Raw genomic sequence first — 18,360 nt, 5'->3', positions numbered from 1 at the left:
TATAATGACTAGGCTATAAGTCTCTCATTAGTATTACATATTACATTCGTCTGTATCTGAGTCTGGATTTGCCACTTTCAATCCACTTGTATAATTGGAAGAGTATGTAGTGAAGTCAGGAGACTCAGATCTCCGTAAACTTGTGTGCTTAACCGTGTCCTGGTCACCCATAGGGTAAGATGATCTGCTAATTGGAGTCATCGTAACAGGAAGTTGCGCAGAATAGCTATACTCTTGTTCTAGCGTGCCGCTGCGTAATCGAGCAATGTTTTTGGTGAAATAACTTGTAACAGTATCGGAACGTTTGAGTTTGTAGCCAGATCTAAGGAAGGAATCATCCATTGGGTCATGAAGAGGTGCCATAAGGTCATTAACGCCATAGACTTCATCGTCAGGCGGTTCTAACACAGCGCCTGGTGCATCCGCACTGCGCTCGCGACCCAACAAGGCACGGAATTCCTTTGTGTGGTCGACTTTTATGTCCTGCTCCTCTTCGTCCTCATTCGCCGTTTCCAAACTAAGTAGCTTCTGTTTAGCCTTACCATGTTTGATGCCTATTTGCTTAGAGCTCGTTCGGATGCGTACCTTTATATTCTGGGGCAGCTCCAAATTGTTTCTCGTTTTCAACGCAATAGGCAAGCTTGGCGGAGGTTGTAGCGAGTTAGACGTTGGGAAGTACTTCAAACGCAGTTCTTCCACATAACTGGAGACCAGTCTCACATTTTTATCCAAAGGTTTGCGCGACCGGACAACAGGTTCCTTGCGTTGTCCAAATCCTGCAAACGCACTTTTCAGCTGTGGTTCCTCGTGTGTGGATTGTGGTCGCTGTGGTGGAGTGTAAAACCCAGAATGAGATGTCACGGATGACTGAGCGTTCTCACCATGCTGCGGAGAGGGATAGCGGAACTTTTCATTAAATTCAGAGATCGAGTCGTGATAGACGGGTTCTGTTGTGTGTACGGAGCTTTCGTCTTCCATCGTATCATTAAGATAAAAGTGAGCTTTATCTTCGTTAACCACCCTGAACTGTTTTGGTGACGCCACAAGTTTTTCACTCACATTTCTGTACGGAGATTTGCCATTATCGGTACTACCCAAATGTGTCATCAGAGGTATAGTGCCGCTCATACTCCCGTACGCGACCTGCTGTATTTCGCCCGCAGAGACAGTAGATGTAGCGTATGAAAATTGGTCACACGCGCTTTCGATGTCACCTTCCGTGTCAATGTGACAGTGTGTGTTTGAAGCGGAACTAGTAGTATTCGTTCCGGTAGTGTGGCTCTTAGCACCCTCTAGCGCGTTGGTCCTCAACTGCAGGTCCAGAGGACTGACAGCCGCGATAGGAGAATCCAGGTTGCTGAAGTTCCCCTGTGAAGATGTCTTTGTATCAATGGCAAAAAATCCGCGTCGCATAGGATCTAAGTCCTCTCCCCCAAGCGGTGACGCAAGTGGACTGTCTGTCGCTCGGTTAATAAAGTTATCGAGATGGTCCACAAGCTCATCCACCTCGGATATATGTCGCCTGTGAGTAGGCGCAGAGTCACGTGCGGTGTCGAACGTGACATCAGACTTTCGGGACGGGCTTCCTAGCTCAGGGTCCAAATCAATGGACACCTTTTCCAGCTCTGCCAGCGAGCGCAAGAACTTTTTGTCTAATATATAGTCGTTAGTTTGGACCACGCAAGAAACCGGTCGTTCGTGGCCTCCTGACGCTCTCCCGTGTACCTCGGCTGCGCTGATGACTTTGCCAGTGGATGGGTCAGCGCTCTTGGAGATGACTTGATCGGGCGACTGCCACTTTGCCAATCGAGGATCGTCTACAGTTGTAAACGGGCGCACTTTCTTTTCTGTAGGTGCTCGCGCTGCTGGTACTGGACTCCTCTGGACTGTCTGGGCCTTACTGGACCTGCTGCTGCTGCTGTTACTGGAACCGAAAAAGAAAAATGACTTTCGCTTCTTTTCATATGACATTCCAGGTTGTGATACTTACTATGGGCCCCTAGAAAATAGATTTAGGGCGAAATAACACTTCACTATGTCGCTTATATGTCCCATACCATATAGCAAGCCTGCTGAAGTCCAGGTTAGCGATTTTTTGATGTGCGTAACGTAATATGTGAAATCCGTTTATAGTGATGATTAAGCCTCGCAGACGTTGCGATGGACACCCGGCAGCGCATTGCTCGTCATCAAACGAGCTATTAAGGCACAGTTTTGGTCCTTGCAAGGCATCTTATGAGGCCAGTACATATTCCTCTAGGAATTTTTGCAGCAATAGCAGCGCTTTCTTGCAGTTTTCGCCAATGCCACCAATGCTAATGACTCGCAGGGTGCTTGGCGGGGGTACAGTGGTGGTGTGGCGTTCCATGTTCAGTGTGTCGAACCATGACGTGGATTCATGAACGGTCTGGATATTCAGTACAACGATATTGCAGCTGGATTCGGTGCGCAAATCTGCCAGCTTCTGGTACAGCACATCGACGCAGGACTTCGGGCATTTGACATAGACGCGGGTAATTTGATACGCAGACTTAGAAGCGACGATTTCCATGGTCGCTTTGATTGTGGCAATACAATATTCTGTGATATCCTTCATCGAAAGAAAACCAGGATTCTGTTTGCGGTCCTGGAAGGCCCCATGCGGCGAAGCGCGGGCAGGGGCACCCTGGTATCGGGAGTTGGGACCTTTCGTGGGCAAGCCCGAGTAGCGCGAGGGTTTCGAGTCCGTAGTTTGGGGTTTCGCTTCATCCACAGCGGCTACTGTAACTTGCTCATTATGAAGCAGGAGACGCTGGCCATGTTCCTCGAGTGCCCTCTGGGTCTGTTCGATGGCAGCTTTATTCTGTGGCATAACCAGCCCCATGTCGATCAGGCTGGTGACCACGGACATAGGAGCAAGCTCCTTAGCCACCTGCTCCCGCTGTAATATTAGACCTGCGGCGAAGTCGCGGTGTAGATATGTGGGCGAGGGCCGGAATCGCCATGCAGACACCTGCTGCAGGATACCTTGCATGAGGTCCTTTAAGTCTGCACTTTGGAACTCCACTTGTTTGAATGCGGAGACCGCCGGCAGCCGAACCAGCTGCCTCCTAAAGGTGGTTTTCTTATTGGCCGTCGGCATCTGGACCACCTGACAGGTCCGGTGGATATACACCGAGCAGCGCAAGTAGAAAGGTTTTGTGATGCTGCAGTAATCCGTCCCGCCCAAACCTCGCCGTAGCTTGTTGAGGTTTATCATGATGAAGGCTAGCAACACGCAGCAGTCCGTTATGTGGAAGTTCTTGAGTTCTATGCTGTGCGTGTGGAACGCATACTTTTCTGCGTCGATCACGTCATTTATCGCTGTTATGATTGTACGTAAATGCTTCTGCTCCTCCAAACTCAACCTGATGAAGAGACGGCTGTGCTTGATCGCATTGTCGATATCCATCTCGTGCTCACTCAGCCTCGGCAGGCATTTCCATATGTTCTGCGTATTAGCTGTCGCCTCACCCGCATACTTTTGTTTCTTCTGCAGACCTTGCTGAGGCAATGGACCTCTGGCCCTCTTTCTGGATTGCATGGCTTCTTTATTAGCCTGTTACGCCATCCGAATGATGATAACTTTCTCAACTTTTTTCGGAAGTACCCTACGTTGACGATAATTCCCCCAAGCTCGCGATGGATACGTTAAAGGTGAAGCCATTATTTATATATGCACAATGTATTAACATACCTCTAGAATAATTTACAGAATCAATTGTAGTCGGGACAGGCGCCATAGACCGCATCTCCCTCGAGGCGGAAATGCAGCGGGCTACTGCGTCCGCACATGCGTGTATGCACAGAAGCAAGCTGCATCCCGCAGCGCCGTACACCTAGTGTGATATGGCTTTTCACAAAGACTTGACTTCCTTCACGACCTCGTCGTACGACTCGCGGTACTCCTCCTCCTTGGCCTTGCCCTCCTTCTTCTTACTGGAGCCTGGTACAATGAACACGACGGAAGTAGGTCTCTTGGTGGCACCGGCAGAGCCCAGATCCTGCTTGGATGGCACGAATATGTACGGGACGGACTGGTCCTCACACAGAACCGGCAAATGCGAAATCACATCTGGAGGCGAGATGTCGCCAGCAATAACTACCAGCCCCTTCTCGCCCTTTCTGAGAGCCTTCACCACTTCCTTGACACCACGCTTCACGTTCTTTGCCTTAGATGCCTTCTTCACAGTCTTCAACACCTTCTTGTTCAGCTTCTTGGATGCAAGAGGCTTCGCGAAGGACAAGACAGCAGGCAGTCTAGCCTCATAGTTATCCTCGGAAGTACTGGTCTTTTCCTTCGCCATTGCAACGGTGTTTCAAATATCTCGTTATGATGAAGTCGCGCTTGGTTAGCTTCCTTCGGTGAAGCTCCTCCGCTGAAGAGACCTACAGCTCATCGAGCACCTGGAAAATTTTTCGTACTAGCTAGCGGCGCCAAAAAAGAAATGTGTGCCTTGGCTGAGAAGTCGCTGACACGACAGATGGCGCCGAGGAGAGGTTGACAGGCGGCAAGTGGAGCGAGACCACCAAAATGCCTTGAAGTGAGCACAAGCATAGCACCAATCAATCTGAATGCAGCCTTGGAGAGTCGCCGGCAAATTCAAATATTAGTACACGTGACTGCTGACCTAAGCATTGGCGACGCGCCTCGAGCATCCTGTAGCGCGCGACCTGCAAGCACACCCAAAAGACATTCGACCATGTATGTTTATGCGCTGTACCCGTTGCTAATGGTCTTATTTAGCATGAACTCCTGAGGGGTTCTGCCTTGGCGAGTGGGAGACTCTATAAACGACGCTGCTTCCTGCATCCGCATCAGCGACTAGTTCTGTTAGTCTCTGGTGTAGCCAAGAAGATACCCGTATCGCTTCAATATACAGCCTTCATATATAAACTCACCTACTGAGGCTATCAGAAGACTTTTGTTAGCGTTATGTACTCATTGTCCGCTTGTATTTCACTCTCGCACCTCAAAATAGAACGCGACCAGCATCTTTTCTGTACCGTATACCGTGCCTTTAATTATACATTTTATTAGCAGTACATTAAGGGACGCCAATGCAGTCGCCTTTTAGTTGCATAGCTTTCTAAGTCAGTATTAACAGATAATGGTCGAACCTGACTTTGTGCAATATCTAATATGTCAAGTCCTCATCGGCTATAAGATCCTCCCGGTAGCCAAGTTGGTTTAAGGCGCCAGACTGTAATGGATTTGTAATCTGGAGATCGGGTGTTCGACTCACCCCCGGGAGATTTTTTTTTCATGGCGAAACGTCAAGAGTTGGTCAAGGGCATGATTGGCGCTGACGCCAAGTCTACGTAAGCAGATTCAACGCTAGGGGTAACGTCATTTTTGACTCACTTGATATTACTTGCCACCCTTTGGAAATTTACAACTTATACTTCGAACAGCTGTAAGTCTCAACGTTTCTGTGCTCTACTAGTGGCAGGGTTCTAGTGAAGGCTTCCCATATCGCTAAACCAGCATGCTCCCACATTCTAGCGTCTCGGCCATCTAAACACGCCCAGCAGAATATTGGTCACGCCTTTACCGGTACTATTGATCGCTACCCTATAATCTTTATCTATCAGGACGATAATGGTTTGCAGTGCAGTGATTGCGAGCGGAGATAGCGAATTACGATAGAAAATTGATGTGACACTGTAAGGATAAGCCCAATTCCAGTAGCTAAAAGGAATATTGTAATTATTTGGCAACAAAGATGGATTACGTGGTATGGCCGCCTCACTGGTATTATAAAGTATAAAGGTATCTTTTCTGCCGGTTAGCGACGCAAAGCCCAACGAGACATGTAGTATAGTCGGCGTGATGGGTGCGCAAGATCTTGACAAGCAGTCCAGTAATAGTGCAGTCGCCGAGATATACTATGAGTCCAACAAGTATGGCCATAAAGGCGACCTGATCGAATGCAGCAACAAGGGCCCAATGAACTACATTGATGCCAAAAATGTTCATGATGATGTCGAGCTCTTAGCAGAAATTGGATACAAGCAGGAGCTGAAACGGCATTTCTCTACTCTTCAAATTTTTGGAATAGCCTTTTCCATTATGGGTCTGCTACCATCAATTGCCTCCGTACTGCCTGTTGCACTCCCCGGTGGATCTGTAAGTATGGTATGGGGATGGTTTATCTTTGGTGCCTTTATCTTAGCGGTCGGTGCCGCGATGGCTGAATTGGCCTCGGCTATACCTACCTCAGGAGGGCTGTATTACTATACTTACTATTACGCCCCTCCAAGGCTAAAGGCATGCCTGAGCTTCTTAATTGGAAATGGGAATTCATTGGCATTAATTGCAGGATTATGTTCGATAGAGTATGGTCTGGCAGAGCAGATACTTTCCATTATCGCCATCTCCAGTAATAGCTATCTGGTGTCGTCTAGATGGTTATTGTACGGTATATATTGCATGGGATTGCTCGCAACCGTGCTGCTAGCCTCTATTGCCACATTTTCCGTCTCCCTCCTGCAAACTGCATCCATAGTTATGAACCTGGCGCTGGTCGCCCTGTTCATAATTGTTCTGCCAGTGGGGGTTGCACATAATGGCAGAGGCTTCAACAGCGCGAAGTTTATGTTCACCAATTTTGAGAACCATACAGGATGGCCAGATTGGTTTCAGTTTTTCCTTTGCGGGTCTCTTCCTATAGTCTGGGTCATAGGTGCGTTTGACAGCACGGTTCACATGTCAGGTATGTCTTGAGCTCAGGATATTATTCCCCTGTTCATTACTAACACTGCTGCAGAGGAGGCCAAAAACGCAACTAGATCGGTCCCGATCGGTATTCTATCATCTATATCGACTTGTTGGGCTCTAGGGTTTGCCATTGTGGTGGTCATAGCAGCGTGCATGGGGCCGGACATTGATGCAATTCTAAACGGGGAATTTAATCACCCGCTAGCACAAATCCTTTACAATGCACTGGGGAAAGGATGGGCCCTCTCTGTCATGGTATTCATCGTAGTATGTCAATACCTGATGGGCGCATCTATACTCACCGCGTCTTCAAGACAAATCTGGGCTTTTGCCAGAGATGACGGGCTCCCATTTTCCTCTTGGATCAAGGTGGTCAACACTAAACTTTCCTCGCCACTAAGAGCCACTTGGGCCTCCGCCTTTGTGGCCCTGGTTATCGGACTGCTCACCCTTGCGGGACCTACTGCTTCTTCGGCGCTTTTCTCGATGGCTGTAGCCGCTAACTATCTCGCCTGGATGACCCCAAATCTGCTTCGCATGCTCTTTGGTAAAGAAATCTACAGGCCAGGTTCCTTTTACATGGGCAAATTCTGGTCTCCAGTGATCAATTGGACCGCTATCCTGTTCCAGGTATTCATAATTCTTGTCATGATGTTCCCAAGCGATACCGCAGGGCTTCGAGCCTCCACAATGAACTACACAGCTATTATCACCGGCTTTGTGTGGATAGGCTCGATTTTTTACTTCTTGGCCTATAAGCATAGAACATTCATAGGTCCTAAGTCAAACTTAGGCCGTTAGTAGTTCGTAGCTTTGTATGCAACAGTTATGACCCCATTCTGCTTTGCTGGGCGTTGCAATGGACCTTTATATATAGTCGTTACAACGTCCTCTTAAGCAGCAGCAAGGGGATATCAGAATCGAAATATATTCATTTTCGCATCCATTCACGGTATTTACTGTGGGAACAGAGGAACAGTCTCGGCAGCATATAATGTAGGAGGCCACATCTGATAAACGAGCAACTACCATTCACAAGCATTGCAAACTAAGAATACCTTTGAAAGATATGGGAGAGCGCCAAGATAAAAGCGGTGGGCAAAGTGGGCATTTCGTAAAACCGGTTACCCACGACTACATCGATAGGAACCAAAACATCGTGTTGTGCATCGAACTCTCACAAACTCTCTGTAGCCCGGCAGGTTCGTTAAAGGGAAATGCTCCAATACTGGAAGTGGTGCGCGCACTGCTACATATGGTGGAAGAATTAATCATAGTGCAGCCAAATAGTGCTGTTGGCTGTCTTACTTTCAGAAATGGCCGAAGGGCGGAGGATGGGATCGTTGAAGCATTCCCCTTGAGACCCCTAGATGCGAACTACGTGCGGAATATATCGGATTGTGTGGCAGATTTGGAGGAGACTGGTATGGTCGGACAACACTTTCCATTTACTGCGACTGTTCCAGCTTCCTTGGATGTTATGCTTGCAGCATCAGACCGTTATTTTACCGAAGATACCCAGAATGCAGATAACCGTATATTTCTGGTCACCGATGTCGATACGCCAGTTGAATTCACCGATCCCATAAGGTTAGAAAAGGTGCAGGCCAGGCTACTCTCTTTGTATCGGCGTCGAATTGATATAACAACATTCTTCCTGCATACGGAACATGCCGCATTTAATGACTCCAGTTACGCGGAGATCCTTAAAACAAGGGAATGGGGTATTCCTGGTGCTCCCCAATCCACCTCCCCGTTGTCTATTTGCAAATTACGTGAAAAGATGCTAAGCCAAAAGGACTTGAACAGGGCCTATTTTAGCTGTCCATTGGTAATAAACAAAACCGCTGACTTGGTTGTATCTGTCGCAGGCTATGTCGCAACCACCCATGAACGGCCAGGTACGCGTTATAAATATATTGTGAAGCACGATGGAAGAACGAAGAGTGTCCATCAATGTAGAAAATACAAGACAGTCGATAATGAAAAGTACATACGAGACGCGGATCGCTCTTCGGTATATTGGATTGGGGGCGCAGGTATTGAGGTAACGGATGCAGAACTTCGCAAAATGACCCGCGGTTGCTCAAAATATGAATCATTCCTGGAAATTTTGGGATTTAGGGCCATAAATACGGCAGCGCCTTACTATTCCAATATTGGGCGCGCCTACTACATATTGCCACGGGAACTCCCTTTCTCCGGCTCTGCTAAGGTCCTGGCATCACTAAATCGATCTATGTTTGAGAAAGGGAAGGCAGCCATTGTCTGGGGCCAGCTGAAGGCCGGCTTTCATCCAACGCTCTTTGCGCTCATACCTTCAGATGGGGAGACGTGTGCACTGCGACTTGTTCGGATACCCTTCATCGAAGAAGTTCGATGTTTTCCGACCTTAGACGGAGAGGATAGGCTATTTCACACCCGCGAATACGAACTAGTGAAAACTGTCTCACAAAACTTAATACGTCACTTTAGTTTAAGAACAAGTTACCGACCGTCAGATATCAGAAATCCCCTCCTGCGGAATTTTTATTCAACATTATATCATGAACAATCCCAAGATGCGAAAAGGAAGATGCCGGAGTTACAATATCTACCAGAATCAGATAGCACTCTTCACAAGGTGCAACTCGTGCGAGACCGTATAGAAAACTCTATAATTCATGACGAGCCGCCGATAATTTCTGAATATATCAACTGTTGGAACATTTACTACAACCACATCATTGATAAGGCAGTTTATGAATATGGAGCTCCAAAACGACCACTTAAATACTTCACCGGAGACACACTACATCTGGAGGATGCATTGACTCCTAACCAGCAACGTACTCAAAGAAATACGGCAAAGAATGCCAAAACGAGGTTCAATCTATGAGGCTAGGTCAAAACTTACATTAGTAATTCCAGCTCACACATCAATGATAGATGATCGCTAGGGTATTCGCCCTCATGGGGTTGACCATGGGAAGGCATTTCGCTTGCAGGTGGTACTCTTAGTAAGCTCCGAACTATAACACTTGTATTCTTCTGGAATTCGCCAATATCATCGACTTCTGTATTATCTGAGAAGTCCCACGGCATGACATACATTATGTAGTCCAATAGTCCTCTCCACGCGTGTGCCCAGTTTGAAATCTCGGGTTCTCCCCTGTTATTGTCAATGCCTGCATTTTCGGGATGCACGTATCTGTAAGCTAGCGAGTACAAAGATATGGCCCTCATATCCAAGGCATTATGCAGAGATTGCATTGCATCCACTAATGCTCTCTGCTCGGGCGTTCCGTCAAATGAGTCCGGTACTGGAGTCTCTGGTTGTCCAGCACCAAACTTTTCTATATTCCCACCTTCTTCTTCATCTGCAGCACATCCATCACGCAGGCTGGAAAACTTGTAGGAAGTGCTACATTCTATTACCGTTCTAGCCCTTCCCTCGTAAATAATTGGTTTACTGCACATTGAAAGGTAAGGTGCATCGAATGGCTGCGAGTTGAAGTCCCCGCAGAAAAATGGATGCCATTGGGATGCAGCTCCACAGCTCCCCCGTTCTAATAACCGCAGGCGTTTCAGGAAGACCTTCATCCGGCTTAGGATTATATAGCACTGGCGCGCACGTTCATAGGTCCCAAAGGGATGCCAGAAAAGGTGAGATGTACCAACCACTATCCCAGACTGGGCAGAGCCTGGATAGCGCCTTTTAATTTCATCAGTGTACTCTAGTGCCACGATAAGCCCAACATTTTTGGTGGTGGTCCTGCGTTCAATCTCACCGGATTGCTCCTCGTCAAAATCAATCAGTGTCTCATCCACCTTATTGAAGAGAGAGCGTCGCCATACAATGGCAATACCATGATTCTTCCCAAAAGATCTGTGGAACTTGCTGCAATAGCCAGCGTGTTGCAGTGCATCCATCCAGAATGATTTGTACTGAGTGTGATCGATTTCTTGTAGGCAAATAACGTCTGGGTTGTAGTATTGCAGCTCTGAAAGCAGCACCTTACTACGTTTGAACCACTTCAATGCATTACCGCTGGTCGGAAATAACTTGCGCCTGATTAGGGCTTGTGCGAGGCAGTTATATGTCATCATGCGGAACACAAACCCTTTGGCCTCATCACCATTGCATACCAGAAGCGGTCTTTTTATGAATCCAACATCCTCACCGCCCTGTTTTCCAGCAGCCTCCTTTTTGGCCTTCCGCTGCGCACGTATCTTCTCAATTTCCTCTGCACTTGGTCTCCCATTCGCTTTAGGCTTCTTGCTTGTCTTCTCTGCCGACCCTGGTTCAGCATGAACTTTGCTATTCGAACTATTAGTCTCTACCAGGCTGACTCGCTCTAGTTGATCGTTCAATTCCCGTTCCGACGCCATCATAGATTGGAGACTGGTATCTTCTTGTAAGGTCATCAGTACTCTCTGTATCTTCAAATATAATGATCATAGTTAACTGTACATCGCTATGAACGGAAATATTACCGTTAATAATGATGGTTGATTTTTCACCGAGTCGACGTAGAATGGGCACTCAAGAGCTGAGTCTTAAACCGCAGGTTGAGACGCCTGGTATTAAATTGCTTGCCGTGATGTTTTGCAGGTACCATCTTATACGACAACTGAAGCAGGTGCAGGCCGCTTCAAGGACACGATACGCTCACAGCGTCCCGCAATCGCGGCCAACTTTGAAAGAAAGGCTGGCAGCATTACATGAGAAGCAACAACTGTCGCTGCTGCCTCCAGACGCAGTAAAACGAGTATCCGAAAATAACCCGGCTGTGCTGATAGACTGTGATGCACGGACGCTCCTCCAGCTCTTCTTAGCGGCCCTCCAAACAGACCCGCAGAAAACGACGCTCTCTGAGCTACTGTCTCAGGAGGAAGGCTTTTCTGTGTTCATCCACAGACTATTACCCACATATACTCCGTCGAGTGACCTGAAACACTTGGTTTCAAAGGATGGTACGACTGCGCTGTTGCAGAAGCTTTACGGCTTCTACCGTGAGCAGTTTGCCGACGCGCCCATCGGCCGCCCGAGCCCTGGCCGTCTCCATGACGCTAACTCTTTTGCGCGCTGGTTCATGGCAGAGTCCAAGCTTCGTCTTGCCCGCACTGTGTTTGCGGAGCTTGTGGGGAACCCCACAGAGCTCGCTAAGCTGCCCCGCGACACAGAAACGATTATAACGTTACTGCAGCTCCACTTAGGCGCAAAGCACATATTCTGGCGCGATCCTGGAAACAGCGTTGGGCGAGGCGGTCAGCTTTTCACGCCAGCACACATGGCGGTTGTCACTGCTTACAATTCGCTCGGCGAAGAAACGCTGCTGCGGCTGCTGCGTCTCTTGCAGTCTGACCCGCAATGGAAATCAGTGTGTTCACCAGACCTCGACAGAAACATTATCCTGGCGCTTGCCTTTCACAACCGCCTCGATCTTGTGCATGCCCAAGCTGCTCGGTATTACGCGCCCGCTGCGCCAGGACATGGGCTCCCATCTACGCCTCTTCTTCCAGACGGTGCTCTCGTAGGCGCTGTCGTCACCGCATTTGCCTTCAAGCACCAGCTTGCGCAGGGGCTTGCAATCGCATACCAGTTCCTGGACCGCTTCACGCACCTACCGAATGAGCACGAACTCTGGAAAATCATATTCACCTGGCTTGCCCGCCGCCATCCCACAGGTTCTCAGGGCGCGGCGCTATACGACGAAGCATGGAGCAAAATGCGCACGCGATACGCTGAACACGGCCAGCCTACTCCATACGACTACAGTATCGCACGTGCATCCTATCGCATTGTGCGTCGCGACTCCTCGCTGCGGCGCGTCCGAGCGCTGCTCAACGACTACATGAGCCCTCTCTACCAGCAGCCCGCGGTTGCGCCCCGCGACCGTTTGCTGCTGCTCAAGTGCCAGGCACACATCGTAGGCCGGCTCGTCCGCGCGCGCCGCAACAGCGCCGCCGCGGACTTCGTAGACCAGTGGGCACTTGACAGCGAGGCGCGTAGCCATCTGCTCGAGCACATTGCAGCGCGCGCCAGCTCCCGCACTGACGCAGACGACGATGACGCCGGCGACGGCCTCTACCTCACCGGCGCACCGCTCTGGTGACTTGTCTAACACTTCTCACTACATATCAATACTCATTCGCATACACGTACCGGCTCGCCATCCACCAGCCCCAGCGGAACCACACCATCTGCGACCGATGCGCCACCACCATCGCCACCAATGCATGCAGATACTGCGCCAGCGTGCTGACAAACACCGTCGGCGGCGGCGTCCCGAACACCACCCGGAACACGTCCAGCACGAAAAACGAGTACTTGCGCAGCAGGTTACGCTCGCTGCGCAGAAACAGCGTCTTGTGCCCTAGCCGCGCCGCCGCCAGCGCGCATCCGATGTGGTTGCGGTGCCCGGACACGCCCCGCTCGTCAAACGTCAGCACCAGCGGCTTCGCGTCCGTCACCAGCTCGCCAAGCCGCGTCCGCACCTCCGCAAGGTCCCAGTCCTCCTTCATCCCGTCCGTGAAGTCCGCCACTTCCAGCGTCACGTCGTGCTCCAGCACCAGCAGCCGCAATGCCTTCTGCAGCTCCGCCCGCCGCAGCTGCCCCAGTCCCTCCGCGCCCCCGTCCGTCAGACACACCACCCGGAAAGGCATCCACGCCGGTAGCCGCGCGTCCAGCTGCAACAGCGTCGGCGCGAAGAACATCACCTCGTCATCCGGGTGCGCGATCACCAGTGTGAGCGACGTGTGCTGGCTGTCCCCGCCCACTAGCCGCTCAAACACCTGCGTGTTGTGCCGTTCTAGCCGCCGCCGCGACCAGCAGTACACCGCCAGCAGCAATAGATACAGCTTCACCACCGCAAAGAACGACCCGAACATCTTGGCCTATGAAGCGTGCTCCGCGGGGCCCGCGCCGCCGGCCTTATATCTGGACACACGCGCGGGGCGCCTGTTACCCGGCCTTGTGGGCGGGCCAATCGTCGGGGCCGCCGGGCCGCCCAGCTGCGCCCCATTACCCGGTGTGTCCGGGTAGCAGGCCGAGGCGTAGTTCGCCACTTCGAGCACACAACGGACTGGGCTGACCACAGCAATCTTTTCTTCGTAGCTAACGGCTACCAGCAAGAAAAACAACAGCCCATCCACCCCATACGCAAGCAGCGACGACAGGAGCGGCAAGCGACGACAGCGTGCAGACTGCGCAGCGAGTAGAGCGCAGTATAACGGAAGAACCCGTGGTGATAAGCGGGCATATAGAGGGAGCGGCAGCAGACCAGGAGTGGGCGGCAGGCGGACGAAAGGCAAAGATGGCAGGGCCGCGCAAGGAGAAGGACGGGTACGGCCCGCGGATTATCCGGACTCTGGGTTCGCAGGCCCTGGGGGGTGCGGGAGGTAGCAGCCGGGCGTCATCGGTATCGCAGTCGCCGGGTGGGCCTGAGGGCGCGACGGGCGGGGCGTCGCCGGCGGCGGCGCCGCAGTCGACGACAGGGACGCCGCTGTCGAGTCTGACGCCGACGAACTACCGGGTGGCGCAGGCATGCGACAGGTGCCGGTCGAAGAAGACGCGGTGCGATGGGAAGCGGCCGCAGTGCTCGCAGTGTGCAGCGGTGGGGTTCGAGTGCAAGATCAGCGACAAGCTGTCGCGGCGCGCGTTTCCGCGCGGCTACACGGAGACGCTGGAGGAGCGGGTGCGCGAGCTGGAGGCGGAGAACCGGCGGCTTGTTGCGTTGTGCGATCTGAAGGAGGAGCAGTTGCGGCTGGTGTCGAAGTACGGCTGTGCGAGCGCGCCGGCCACGTCCAGCTCAAGCGCGAACAAGAAGGGGGACTCGGACCACACGACACTGGAGGACGAGCAGATCCTGCAGCAGCTGTCCAACTCGGACGGCGGAGCACTGCGGGTCAGTTCCACGAACCTCTACTTGTTAAATAAGAAGACTGCTGCTTTCCCGTTGGTACAGCCGGTGCAGCAGAATCTGTCCCCGACCCAACTACGATCGAACCCGTACACGCGCGCGACGCTGTCCCCCTCGCATGTTGCGGAGGCAGACCACGTCACGGACTTGCGGAAAGGGCTTCCAGCGAACCCGGTCGCAATTTCCTCTTCTGTGGGCCAGGTTCCCCCCTATCCATTCACGAATCTGAACGATCCGACATCGATATCCTTTGAGCAAGACCAGGCTCCGGGGCTCCCTGCAGTCAAGGCGCTGAGCTCCCTAGCAAGCCATGAGGAGAGCTCGCAGCTCGCAGCCCTTGTGGCGGTGTCGATACCGCGTACTACAGAGGAAATCCTGTTTGTGCCACAACTACTCGCGCGTATCGGTCAGATGCACGGATTCACTTCCAAGCAATGCCTCTATACGGCTTCTGTGCTCGCTTCGCTGAAGGAAATTACGCCACGCAAAACCTCTTCGATACTTGAGCAGCTGAAAGCGAAAAACCTGTGGGAGATTGACAATGTCGATACATTCTTGCTGGAAGGTCTGCAAATAGATATCAGACGAGGATCCTCGGGCGATTTTAATTTAGAAAATCCCAACGGCTACAAGCTTGAAAATGAATACCATCAAACAAAGGACGCCCACCCCGAACTACAGGAACTCACACCACTAACGTTCCAGGAAATTGAAGAGCTCATTCAGCTATTCTTTGATGATTGGTACAGTCTGATCCCTATTTTCGATAGATCAGAGTTTGAAAGTTACTGGGTGAAATTCAAGGACAACGTCTCCACTCCGGGATTCTTCACGTCAGGTGATACCTTGTTTGATAGAAGACACAAGTCGATCTCGTACAAAATCTTTGCATGCTTACTGTTGACAGTATGTCAAATGGGGCTCATGTCCAAGGTAAAACGGGAACGTCATGAGCGTGGTGATCGATTGAACAATTTAATGACATACTACGACCGTGCAATCTCGCATGTCATAATGAATCCGTACTTTTCTTCGAGCTCTACGTCGATCCAATCATTGCAGCTCTTATCACTGCTTCTATTCTACTTCTTAAATGTTGGTGACGTGTCTAACGTTTATGAACTGAGAGGGAAAGTGGTGTCGCTGACACAACAACTTCGGCTCCATCGTTGTCCGAGCGCGGTCTTGGGGAGCGATGGATCTACGGTCGGCAAGATCCAGCAAGGAGAGAGGCGCGTCCTATTCTGGGGAGTGTACTACCTTGACGTTTTTTCTTCGTTGCAACTTGGCGTTCCCCGTCTCATGAAGGACCATGAAATTGAGTGCGCTCTTCCGGTATCTTCTGACGATGACAATCACGTTAATTTGGCAGGCCAGATGATTGCGCTGGAGGGCAAGATGTCACCTTTTTCCCTGTCTATAATTAGATTTTCCAAAGTCCTGGGCAACGTACTCGATTCAATATTCAAGAGGGGCATGACAGAATCCATGACCAAGCAGGTGGCCCTTGTGCATGAGAATGCACTGGACAATTGGCGCCATGCATTGCCCGATAATTTGAGGTTTCAACTGGATGTTAACGGAACTATAAACATGGAGGATCTGAACCAGTTGAAACGAGACTATTTGAATAAAGACACTGCTCTAAAATTAAATAATGCCATCTTTATGGCATTGTATTTCCTTGCGAAGATTATGATTCACCTACCTGTAGTGGCTACAAAACCAATCATCGATAAGCCACAACCAGTAGTTGACACAAATATCCCCGGAAGCCAGATTGATAGGTCGTCTTCGTCATACGTCCTGCTTCAGCAGGCGACAAACACATTCCTAAACGTGCTCTCCTCGGTGAGCTCTTTATACCTGCCTCTTCCACTCAATATAACACGCACAAAAACTCGCTTCGGGTTGGTCAGTGCTCGTGGCTCCCTGGAATATACAAAGGGGGGTGCCTTGTTCCAAGACAACAAAAACCTGTTGCTGGATCTACTAAAGGACCTGGAGGCAGATAAAAAACTAAATATGCCTGGGACGATTTCATGGCACAGCTTGAAGCTACTGGACATGGCGGTTAACCTCATACTGCAGCCTCCAAACACCAAACCAGAGAAGCAAGAAAAGTTACTGCAGAAAAAAATCAATTACTACAACAAGCTAATTGACTCCCATCTGGGCCCAACGGCGTCCTTGCCCACCCCAGGGCAGACAGCGCCACGGAAGCCGGAGCCGGCGCATGCGCGCCCGATTCCCGAGAAGGAAAAGCCGCCGAGCTCCAAACGCCATAGAGGCGATGACAACGCAGCGGCGTCTATGCCGCCGCTGCTGGAAAAAAAGGTGAAGCTCGAAGCCCCGGCCAGCAACATGCCGACACCGCCAGCGCCGATCTCGGCGTTGCACGAAGACGTACCTCGGGTGCTCGACGGCCATCTAGGCGCGAACAGCTCCCTGGCCGTCCTTGCTGCCAAACATGAGCCGGAGGGCAGCCTGCATTCCTCAGCCGTCAACGCAATCACAGAGGCCTTCCAGCTGGACCCCATTCTCCAGCCGACGCCCTTCAGCAACACAGATCTACCTTCTTTCTTTGGCGTCGACCAGTACGCAGCGCCACCCGAGCTCCAGCCCTTCCCGGCCGGCTACGCCGCGCCGGACAAGGTGCCCCAGGCAGCAGCCCAGGGCCCAAGCGCCACCGCTGGCCCCCCCCTCAGCTCCAAGGACAGCCTCTTCAAGGTCCCCAGCAACGGCGACTTCCTCAAGGACTACTACAGCGGCATGTCGTCCGCGCAGCTTAACTCGCTCTTTACAGCGCCTGACCGGCGCGACGTACGCCCCCGCGCACCTCAGCCCGACCGCGCCCCGTCCGACGGCCTCCAGCAGCAGCCTGGCTACGGCTTTGTCGTCGACGCCTCGCTCGGCCTCGCGCCGCTGCTCGCCTGGTCCCCGCGTCCCGCTGACGACCTGCTGCTCGACGACAAGGGCGCCAAGCTCGCCTCCGCGCGCTCCTTCACTCATGTCAACAAGCTCAGTTCCATCCCCACCCTCATGAGCACCCAGCCCCCGCCCGCCTCCGCGCCCCATGCGAAGCTCGGCCAGCCCGCGCCCCCGGATCAGGACGACGGCATCCTCACCATTCCCCCGCGCGACCAGCGCGGCCCGCGCCGTCTTTGGAATAGCGCACTCAACCAGGCTCGCCCCGCCGCGGCCCTAGACGACAGCATCAGCGACCTTTTCCGCTGGCAAAACAGCGGCTAGCTCTATGTACATATATCTAATCACACACGTGACCACCACTGTTTTTTTGTGACAAGTTTCTGACGTTAAAGGCCAGATGCCGCAGCAACGCGCCAAACGGCGCAATCCGCCGCACGCAGCTCCCTAGGCACCGCTCCGCCACTGCTGTGCTATCAGCTACTGGCCCGCCAATCCTCGGACCGCCTGTGTTCGTCCTTCCGCGAATTTTCAGGCGTCTAATTTTTTAGGACACCACAGCATCAATTTCAAGGGCACCATTTATTTAGCTATTTTTGTTTTTATTATTTGCTTCACTAGTGACATACGCAATACGGACATAGCTAAAGGAATAGCAAATATATAAGTATAGAGTCTCCATTGCGCTGGAGGCAGTGGCTTATTGTTGGTTGGAACAGGTTTGGCACATTCGTTAGAGTGTTTCTTTTGGACGTGCAATTCCGTTGGTTTTGGAATTGCGATTTGGTA

At 51.4% G+C, this 18,360-nt stretch overlaps 9 protein-coding genes and 1 non-coding gene across 10 annotated transcripts; 5 read left to right on the top strand and 5 right to left on the bottom strand.

The window, feature by feature from the left end:
* Positions 1-33: 33 nt before the first annotated feature.
* Positions 34-1,971, bottom strand: AGOS_ABL113W (uncharacterized protein; the record flags this gene model as incomplete). Its single annotated transcript, NM_208187.1, has 1 exon — positions 34-1,971. The coding sequence occupies one exon, from the start codon at positions 1,969-1,971 to the stop codon at positions 34-36; it is 1,938 nt and encodes a 645-aa protein (NP_982834.1).
* A 262-nt stretch (positions 1,972-2,233) lies between these two features.
* SNU56 (Snu56p) lies at positions 2,234-3,562 on the bottom strand (the record flags this gene model as incomplete). Its single annotated transcript, NM_208186.1, has 1 exon — positions 2,234-3,562. One exon carries the CDS (start codon positions 3,560-3,562, stop codon positions 2,234-2,236), a length of 1,329 nt encoding a protein of 442 aa, NP_982833.1.
* A 313-nt stretch (positions 3,563-3,875) lies between these two features.
* NHP2 (snoRNA-binding protein NHP2) lies at positions 3,876-4,325 on the bottom strand (the record flags this gene model as incomplete). Its single annotated transcript, NM_208185.1, has 1 exon — positions 3,876-4,325. One exon carries the CDS (start codon positions 4,323-4,325, stop codon positions 3,876-3,878), a length of 450 nt encoding a protein of 149 aa, NP_982832.1.
* An 864-nt stretch (positions 4,326-5,189) lies between these two features.
* On the top strand, positions 5,190-5,274 carry AGOS_t0029. Its single transcript is given in 2 exon segments — positions 5,190-5,230; positions 5,239-5,274. It is a non-coding gene; the product is annotated as a tRNA-Tyr (tRNA).
* Positions 5,275-5,851: 577 nt separating this feature from the next.
* UGA4 (Uga4p) lies at positions 5,852-7,540 on the top strand (the record flags this gene model as incomplete). The annotated part of the gene is made up of 2 exons (NM_208184.2): positions 5,852-6,734; positions 6,789-7,540. 2 exons carry the CDS (start codon positions 5,852-5,854, stop codon positions 7,538-7,540), a joined length of 1,635 nt encoding a protein of 544 aa, NP_982831.2.
* A 268-nt stretch (positions 7,541-7,808) lies between these two features.
* On the top strand, positions 7,809-9,617 carry AGOS_ABL117C (ABL117Cp; the record flags this gene model as incomplete). The annotated part of the gene is made up of 1 exon (NM_208183.1): positions 7,809-9,617. One exon carries the CDS (start codon positions 7,809-7,811, stop codon positions 9,615-9,617), a length of 1,809 nt encoding a protein of 602 aa, NP_982830.1.
* Positions 9,618-9,631: 14 nt separating this feature from the next.
* Positions 9,632-11,146, bottom strand: NGL2 (RNA exonuclease; the record flags this gene model as incomplete). Its single annotated transcript, NM_208182.1, has 1 exon — positions 9,632-11,146. The coding sequence occupies one exon, from the start codon at positions 11,144-11,146 to the stop codon at positions 9,632-9,634; it is 1,515 nt and encodes a 504-aa protein (NP_982829.1).
* Positions 11,147-11,223: 77 nt separating this feature from the next.
* AGOS_ABL119C (ABL119Cp) lies at positions 11,224-12,837 on the top strand (the record flags this gene model as incomplete). The annotated part of the gene is made up of 1 exon (NM_208181.2): positions 11,224-12,837. The coding sequence occupies one exon, from the start codon at positions 11,224-11,226 to the stop codon at positions 12,835-12,837; it is 1,614 nt and encodes a 537-aa protein (NP_982828.2).
* Positions 12,838-12,862: 25 nt separating this feature from the next.
* On the bottom strand, positions 12,863-13,612 carry GPI12 (N-acetylglucosaminylphosphatidylinositol deacetylase; the record flags this gene model as incomplete). The annotated part of the gene is made up of 1 exon (NM_208180.1): positions 12,863-13,612. One exon carries the CDS (start codon positions 13,610-13,612, stop codon positions 12,863-12,865), a length of 750 nt encoding a protein of 249 aa, NP_982827.1.
* Positions 13,613-14,037: 425 nt separating this feature from the next.
* Positions 14,038-17,895, top strand: CAT8 (DNA-binding transcription factor CAT8; the record flags this gene model as incomplete). The annotated part of the gene is made up of 1 exon (NM_208179.2): positions 14,038-17,895. One exon carries the CDS (start codon positions 14,038-14,040, stop codon positions 17,893-17,895), a length of 3,858 nt encoding a protein of 1,285 aa, NP_982826.2.
* Positions 17,896-18,360: the final 465 nt, after the last annotated feature.

Source organism: Eremothecium gossypii, chromosome II (assembly GCF_000091025.4).
Source record: "Eremothecium gossypii ATCC 10895 chromosome II, complete sequence".
NCBI classification, from domain to species: domain Eukaryota; kingdom Fungi; phylum Ascomycota; class Saccharomycetes; order Saccharomycetales; family Saccharomycetaceae; genus Eremothecium; species Eremothecium gossypii.
The sequence above is the reverse complement of the archived record's forward strand: the minus strand, read 5'-3'. Positions and strand labels throughout refer to the sequence as shown.